Source organism: Guillardia theta, assembly GCF_000315625.1.
Source record: "Guillardia theta CCMP2712 unplaced genomic scaffold GUITHscaffold_101, whole genome shotgun sequence".
Taxonomy (NCBI): Eukaryota; class Cryptophyceae; order Pyrenomonadales; family Geminigeraceae; genus Guillardia; species Guillardia theta.
Genome location: NW_005434573.1, coordinates 245,227 through 253,419, shown reverse-complemented (window position 1 = coordinate 253,419; position 8,193 = coordinate 245,227). Strand labels below are relative to the sequence as shown.

The 8,193-nt window shown below is 48.7% G+C and overlaps 2 protein-coding genes across 2 annotated transcripts in view; one reads left to right on the top strand and one right to left on the bottom strand.

Annotated features, from left to right (window-relative positions):
• The window catches only part of GUITHDRAFT_158636 (hypothetical protein), a gene marked incomplete at both ends in the record, with an annotated part of 3,365 nt that extends 947 nt beyond the window's left edge, over positions 1-2,418 (top strand). The window contains 14 exons of the mRNA XM_005823937.1: positions 69-144; positions 262-300; positions 508-578; positions 725-778; positions 831-920; positions 1,041-1,090; positions 1,226-1,298; positions 1,388-1,428; positions 1,475-1,589; positions 1,712-1,798; positions 1,923-1,967; positions 2,094-2,168; positions 2,217-2,265; positions 2,363-2,418. Of these exons, the coding sequence (XP_005823994.1) occupies positions 69-144; positions 262-300; positions 508-578; positions 725-778; positions 831-920; positions 1,041-1,090; positions 1,226-1,298; positions 1,388-1,428; positions 1,475-1,589; positions 1,712-1,798; positions 1,923-1,967; positions 2,094-2,168; positions 2,217-2,265; positions 2,363-2,418 (921 nt within the window). The remainder of the gene's footprint in view (positions 1-68; positions 145-261; positions 301-507; positions 579-724; positions 779-830; positions 921-1,040; positions 1,091-1,225; positions 1,299-1,387; positions 1,429-1,474; positions 1,590-1,711; positions 1,799-1,922; positions 1,968-2,093; positions 2,169-2,216; positions 2,266-2,362) is intronic.
• Positions 2,419-3,282: 864 nt separating this feature from the next.
• On the bottom strand, positions 3,283-6,474 carry POLA1 (DNA polymerase alpha subunit one; the record flags this gene model as incomplete). Its single annotated transcript, XM_005823936.1, has 5 exons — positions 3,283-3,603; positions 3,649-3,777; positions 3,828-3,908; positions 3,961-5,926; positions 5,978-6,474. The coding sequence occupies 5 exons, from the start codon at positions 6,472-6,474 to the stop codon at positions 3,283-3,285; spliced, it is 2,994 nt and encodes a 997-aa protein (XP_005823993.1).
• Between the last annotated feature and the right edge of the window lie 1,719 nt (positions 6,475-8,193).

Here is an 8,193-nt window from a genome sequence, read left to right as displayed (position 1 = left end):
TCCTCCTCCTCCTCCTCCCTCCTCCTCCTCCTCCTCCTCCTCCTCCTTTCTTACTTCTTGTTCTCTAGGACGCCATCATCATGAACCTCGATGATCTACTGTGTGTGGGAGCAACGGACAACATCCTCCTCTCCTCCACTATCGGTCATCATCTCTCCTCCTCCCCTATCCTCCTCCCTTCTTTCTCCTCCTGCTCCTCTGCTCTGTCAATCTCGTCGCGATTGTCCTCCTTGTCCTCTTGTTCCTCTCACAACCGCGCAGGACGGAACAAGAACCTGGTGCCGGGAGAAGTGATCGCAGGTATGCTGGTGGGGGAGGGCGAGGCGATGGAGGAGGAGAAGGACAGGAGGGTGAAGACGGAGGGAGATGAAGAAAGAAGGGATCAAAAGATGGGCTTTTTGCAGGCGGAAAAAGATTCTGAGGGAGGGAGGGAAGGGAAGGGAGGGAGCGAGGGAAGGAGCGAGGGAGGGAGGGAGAAGCAGAGGACGAGGGACTAACTGCGAGCAGCGCTAATCAACGGGACGGAGGAGGTTCTCGAGATGCTTCGCAGCAACGGAGTCAACATTCACTCAACTGGGGTCTGTGCCATTCCTCCTCCTCCTCCTCCTCCTTCCCTCCCTCCCTCCCTCCCTCCCTCCCTCCCTCCCTCCACTCTTCCTCCCACCTCAGTCTCTGCCTCTACTTGTCCTGCGCTTGATGTGCAGCAGAGACTGAAAGGGAGCAGGGGGAGACTGCGGACGTGGGAGATCTTGTCAGGACGATCATCGTTGACTCCACCGTGAGTAGCAGGAGGAGCAGGAGCAGGAGGGTGAGGATTGAATGATGTGCAGGTCACCTGTAGGATGAAGCGCTCAGATGTCATCGACAACGCGAACATCGCAGCAGGCGATGTTGTTATCGGCCTGTGCTCGTACGGAAAGGTACGTCCTCCCCTGCCCTCCTCTTTTTCCCCCTCCTCTCCCCTCCTCTCCTCTCCTCTCCTCTCCTCTCCTCTCTTCCCCTTTCTCGCCCGACTTCACTCTTCCTCAAGTTTATGGCAGGCGACCTACGAAGATGAGTATAACGGAGGAATGGGATCCAACGGCCTGACGTCCGCGAGGAAATGCTCTTTATAACTTCCTTTCCCTTCCATGTGCTCCTCCTCCCCTCCTTTCCTCCTATTTTCTCTTTCTCCCTCCCTCCCCCTTCCCTCGCCTGCTCCTGTCTTGTTCTGACTCTCTCGCAGGCATGACGTCTTCGCCAAGTATCTCGCTGAGAAATATCCCGAATCCTTCGACCCTGCCGTCCCTTCTGACCTGGTTCTCCTCCTCCTCTCTCGCTGCTTCATCCTCGTCGTGTTCTCTCCTCCACCTCCCCTCCCACCGTATCTCCCCTGATCGATTCTCAGGTGTACGCGGGCAAGCAGAAGCTCACAGATGCAGTGGAGGGGTAGGAGGAGGAGGAGTTTCTTCATGCTCGCATGACAAGGCTTCAGGTCTCCCCTCGACGCAGGCAAGCTCGTCCTGTCAGCCACCCGCACATACGCGCCAGTGGTGAAGAAAGTGCTTGACAAGCACAGGAAGGACATCCATGGCATCATCCACTGCTCGGTGAGGAGAAGAACAGCGCGTGATGAAGGATGAAAGGAGAAAGAGGAGGGGAGGAAGAGAAGGAGGACGGGGAGAGAGGAGGAAACAGGGACAAGGGCAGGGAGAAGCTAATGGAGGGGCAGGGAGGAGCACAGACGAAGGCTCTCCACTTCATCGAGAACCTGCACGTGATCAAGGACAATCTTTTCCCTGTGCCCCCACTCTTCAAGGTAAATCAACAATTCCCTCCTCCTCCTCCTCCTCCTCCTCCTCCTCCTCCTGCCCCCATCCTCCTTCGCCCTCCCCTTTCCTCTTCTTTCTTTGCCCTGCCAACGGTGTCTCACTTGCCTTCAGCTCATCCACCAAGAAAGCGGGACTGACTACAAGGAGATGTACAAGGTAAGGAAGGATGCGTTGACGGGCAGGAGCAAGAGGGGAGGAGGAGGATGGAAGTTGTGTAGGATGGGAGAACGAGGAAGGACGAGGACGAGGACGAGAAGGAAGAGGAAAGTGACTTGTCTGCAGGTCTTCAACATGGGTCACAGGATGGAAATCTACGTGCCCGCAGAGTTCGCCTCCTCCATCATCGCCATCAGTCAGGTGTCTGCTCCTCTGTCCCTCTTCCGCTTTCCCTCACTCCATCTCCAGTCCTTGGGCGTCGATGCGCAGATCGTGGGTCGGGTAGAGGCTCATCAAGGTAAGAGAGGAGGAGAGGGGAGGGAAGGGGAGGGAGGAGAGAAGCAGGAGGGAAGAGGAGAGGAGAGAGGAACACAAGGACTTGACATGCGGAGCAGGGAAGAAGGTGACGATCAAGAGCGAGTTCGGGGTCTTCGAATACGATACTGCATGAGGAGAGGAAGCTGGGAGGAGGGACCGTCTCTTGTAATCACAAGCTGTTTGTCTGTAAATTTCCCTTCTCACATCGTCACTTCCTCTTCTGCCTCGCAAGCGAAGAGATTCCCGAGGTTGATCATGTTAAAGGCACTCTCCTGTAGCAGACGATGACAATCTTCGTGCATGACTTCCATCGCCAACTGCAACTCTGTGACTTACAGTCGAGACTTTCTCTCCTCCCTCACCCGCTCTTCGTTGGAGAACACTGGGGCCTTGAGGGACACGAATCCTCTCTCCTTCCTTTCAGAGTTTTCAATCGAGAGCTTCTTCTCGGCATCCTTCAGATCGAACAGTCGCTTCAAGTAGAGGATCTGCCGCCCAGTCAAACTCCCTCCCCCCTTAACCTGCCGTCAGACTCACCTGCAGGTAGAGCTGCTCAGATGTGTATTCCAACCTCATCCTTCCTCCACATTCTGCCACGGCAATCAGAACGTCAACGAGGCAAAACAAACCACGTACCCGGCATCGGACATTTCAAGCCGAAGAAGGAGGTGTTTCCCTCGTGGTAGACGTCGCACATGATATTTCTAGTGCGATGGACACACATGCTGTCCGAGCAGCACATCCAACCATCGTGATACCTGAGCAGCGTATTAACGTCTCTTCGGTCTCCTTTGCCACGAGTTCTCTACAACCTTGAAAGGCATCTGCGCAGGAGGTTGTCGACCTGCAAGCGCAACGCACGAGGGTTGAAAGAAGCTCCTGCTGCATCTGCACATCGCATCCCGCAGATGAGGCTGTTTGCACCAGCGACACCATCTTGAAGCACGTAAGGGCCCTTGAATTCTCTGCTTACAAGTTGAGAAAGTGATCGACATGGTCAGTATAGTTCACCGTGTGAGACCGTCACTGCATGTGCCCATAAGGCGCTCAACACTTGCAAATCGATCCACCTGAGAGAGAGATGAGACAAGACAACAGAGGAACAGCACTGTACCTCAACAGCTGGTTGAGCGAATACGGAGTCGAAGTTAGATTGAGACCTCGATTCGTTCTTGTGGAACTTAGTTGCATCAAGACCAAGACACTCCGCTATCCTTCCAGAGTCGGTGCCTTCGATGACAGCACAGATACGAGACACGACTGGATGAAGCTGCGATTCCAAATACCATTTCTTGTCCAAGGTTAGCTTGCCAGCAGCCTGAGAACAACTATCAGTATAAAGTCCTGGCAGGGAAGCCTTGACCTCTTCCACAAGCTCTGGATCGTGTGCTCGTTGAGCGAACATCGTGATGTTTGGGTCTGCACAAATGACGTACGGAATATGATCCCCTGCTCGTACAGGTCTTCCACGTTCCTTCATTTTTATCGCAACCTTATTCTCAAGGTCAACAACCCTCGCACGCATCCATAGACATGGCAAACCTGAACGTGTGGCTGTGTTTTACCGTCAGAATATTCTTCTGGTTCCTTCGTCAAGCCCTTGGTAATCACATAGTCTGACAACTGCAAGCAAATACTTAACGCAATCGAACAAGAAAATCATTCAGTTTGTCACCGGAAGCGAGTTATTTTCCATGTCAGTTGCCAATTGACGAAGGTATGTATGAATGTTTTCAACTACATCTTCAACTGGATTTCCCGAAAGAATGAAATCCAATATTTTGTCGCCTGCCCGCTTTGCAAGGACACACCAGTCTCGACGGACAATGTCAAGACCTTTCTTTTCCTTCACTTTGGTAATCTTGCCATCCCTTTCAGTGACAGATAAAGCTGCATATTTCTTTTTGTTCAAGAGAAGCAAAGGACAGTAAATTCCATCCAGACCAACTTCAAGAAGTCTCCACATCTTGTTCAACTCCTTCCTTGCCTCATTGGCTGTCTTGACCGCCTCTTCGTAAGTGTCACAGCCAGAGTTCACAAAGATGGAGTCGGTGTCTCCATACACAACTTCCAGATTGAGCTTGTTCTGAGTCACCTCGACTGTCTTTTGAAGAAGTTCTCTGCCTTGCGCAGTGATCAATTCAGCTAGAGGTTTAGCGTAAAAGCGAGAATAAGTGAATCCCAAGCAACCATACATCGAATTGGCCATAATCTTAAGGGCAGACTGTCGGATATCGAGTTGCTGTCTTTTGGTTGCATCTGTCTCTTTCTTGATAATTTCTTTTACACTCCTTCGCCGTTCCACAAGAGTTTTGATAACACGAGGAAGCACACCCTCATCCAGATCCTTACTTGGCATTTCATACCGCGGGGTTTCTTCCTCGGTGTTGCTTGAGGGAAGAACAGTGGTAAAGCAAATGTTGAACTCCTGAATGATAGTCGGGTAAAGAGAGTTGAAATCCAACAACAAAATATGTTTATCGTAGAGTCCACGTTTGGGATCAAGCACAAGACCGCCAGAGTATGCCGCCTTCTTGCGTTTGCTCCATTTGGGGTTGGCGTCGTCTTCTGCTTCGTCATCAAAGTTCGAATCGTCTTTGTTTCCTTTCTTTTTGTTGAAGGTCGCCTTGTCCGGCATCACAAACTTCAATTTTTGAAACTCGTGCAACAACAAGTATTCCACACGTTCTGCACGCGCACTAAGGAGAGAACGGCTCCAAAGGTTGCCAGCAAGGTTTGTGAGTTGCTTCGTCAAGGGTAGTATCATCAATTTGAATGTCAACAGAAGGCATAGATATGAGTCATTTTCGTTGCAGGCAATCAGTTGCAGAAGATCAGTTGATTTGCCAAAATAAGATGCAACTTGCTGAAAGTCAATGTCAAACCTGACTTTTTGCAACTGCGTCTTGGCGAGCTCGGAAAGAGTGTAAGTTGTCTCGCGCAAATTTTCCTTGGCAGCAATGTATGTGTCGCAAATTAGACGACCAGAGAGAACATTCTTCTCCGCCCAGGTCGACTGGCCCATACCTCCAGCATTGTTCTGAAGCTTCGGCATGTTTGTTCTTCGAAGTCGGCCAAGCTTGGACCACCCAGGAATTTTTAGCTTTTGCATTCGATGCAATAATACATCGAGGTCAAAACCGATGAAGTTGTGTCCTATGATCACATCAGGGTCCATCAATTGTAGTTTTGCAAGGAATGCATTCAACAGAGCACGTTCGTTTTCATGAATGTATCGAGGAGCATCCTTGTGCGTTGCGTTGAATTGATCGATCTTATTCTTGAAGTCCAGAGGCCAAGCCGCTCCCTCCAATTTTCGAATTCCAGTGAATCCATACATCTTATTTTCAGGCCTTTCAGTTGGACCATCTGCATTCACTTCGTTGTGGCACAAGGCAGACAGCATTGCAACTTCGTTCGAGTGATCCCGAAGATTTTTGACCGTCTGCATGTGAACACTCATAACTCTCAGAGGCGGAGTTTCCATGTACACAGTGCTTTTCTGAATCCACTTTGAATCGGCAACCCGAAATTCATACTTGCACCAGCTCAGTGGAGTGCTAACTGGTTCTGCACCTTGAATGTTAAGCCAACAAGGCCCCATCAACTTGCGCTTCAACAGCAAAAGCTCCAAACAAGACCTACGAAAAGCGAAATATCAGGAATGGTATAAATAAAACAAAGTCACTCACTGCGTAGTTCCGAATACTTTCTTGAAAGACCTGCCAGCAAGATCTGATGCGACCGCTGGAAATTCTGCCGGGTACACAAATTTCAAGTATTGAGAAGACTTCGGGATACTAGGATCTTGAAAGTGGTACATGTAATTGCGTTTCACAAGTTTGGCTTTGTGCTTCTTGATTCCAGCGTCTCGAGCAAACTTGGCAAACTCAGGGAAGACATGATTCATCAAGTCAACATCTTCCTCCATAGCATTGCCGTCTTTGTCCAACAATTTCTCTCTTGGCAACACAAAAACTTGTCGTTGGAGATTTTCGACATGAATGCAGCAACTCATAAAAGTTGGTTTGTCCAGATCATTGTTCTGAATCTTTATCTTGCCAAAAAGGAAAACAGTTCCAGCCTTTGATACATCTTCGTACGCATCAATCCAGAAAAACTTCAAAGTTCCATCGTCATTGACTTCGAATTTCACATCACCAGAATTGAGATCCTCATTTTTTGGCATGATCTTGCTCTCATCTACCTCCATATCAGCATCTGTCACAGCATCTCTCATAGCTCGCCAATCCTCCACCTCCGCCAACATTTTCTTGCGATTCGACGTCACATCCCGAGCAAATCCACCGTCCGAGCTTGGAAATGAACAATTTTCATCCACTGGTTCTTCCATTTTCACCTCATCAGGTTCGTGTTCGTCAAAATGTTGATGATCATCGTTTTGGAATTCTTCATGGATTTCAAATTCCTCTTGCTTGATATGAACAGCAGAGGTCTGCACCTTCTTTCTCTGTGGTACAGCAGGTTTCTTCTTGCTATCCATGGGTGATATGATCGTTTGAGTGGGCTTGCGAGGCACACTGAACGCACCACCTTTTATGGAAGCAGCGGAAGCCCTACCAACACTGAGAGGCTTTGCATTTGCTGGCTTCTTTGGTTTGACGTCTGCAGTAAGATCAGCAAGCAAGTTGTCGAGGCCGATGTCCACTTTGGAGTCGAGCTTTCTTTTGATCCCTGAGGTTGCAGGCTCCGTAACTTCAGTTTTCACAGTCACACTGGTGCTTGTTGCTTTGGCCTTGGCCTTCAATGCCTGCTTTTGCAACAATGCAGAAAGAGAGTGATCGGGTCGCTTTTGCTTCTGGTCCTCATTGACTTTCGTGGTGACCATACCAATTTTGGAAGCATAAGCATCCTTCTCTTCATATTCGTCGTCCGAATCCTCCTCTCTAAAGTGGAATCAATCATTCTACTTGAGTTCATGAAAAGAAACAATTACCTATTCCAAACTTCTTCTCCATCATCCTTGTATCCAAGGTCGTCACCTAGATACACTATTCAAAAAGAGAAATATCAGATTTGTTTCAAGAAACCATCTTCCTCAAGGAAATCGTCTTCCCTCCGCTTAGAAACAAGGTTTGCATATTCTTCTTCATCCATTTCAACAAAGATGGATTCCTGCTCTTTGACCTGCATTGAAGTTTAGCACATACTCTTAGTGGCTTGCACTGACCTTGAACTGTTCACTTCGTTTGAGGTTTCCACTTTTTGCGCTCTGCAACAATTCAAGAGCAGCATGGTTTACCCTTGCTTTTTTCTCTCGACGTGGACGAGATTCCATCCTGATCAAACCTAGGGAACAAATTTTAAGATGCTTGCACAAAAAATACTTCATTGCTTGATTTGAAATGTCAGAAAGCATGATGCGGATTGTGAGGTGGTGGATGATCGGAGGTGAACACCAGTAAAAAGAGGACACAAGAAGAGAGTAATTAAGACAATCAATGTTAAAAAATTCACAGAAAAGGTAGGGTTATCGAACTGCACAGAAGAGAAAGATGCGTCACTAGAGTGGAACCATCGCGTACAAGTGATTATTGCAATAAAAAGAACAAACATGCCTAACAATCCTGACAAACATGCCAGTCCAGTGAGATCCACCTGAGCGACTGAGCGCATAATTGCAAAAGAGAACATGCGATGTGAAGGGAGCGGCACGATTTATGCAACCGTAATAGAGCATGGTGATTTGAGAAGATTGGGCAGCGTGAAGGCAATTAGAAGAATTGTTGTCCAGGATGCAGTTGGTGAATCTGAGAGGAAATAATGCAAAGGCGCAGCTTGCAGCAAGAGAGCAACAGGTGAAGGGAGGAAGGTAACGAGATTCATTTCAAGGTCGAGAAGACAAAGAGAGTGAGCAAGTGGAAATGAGTCAAGTTCAAATAGAGAA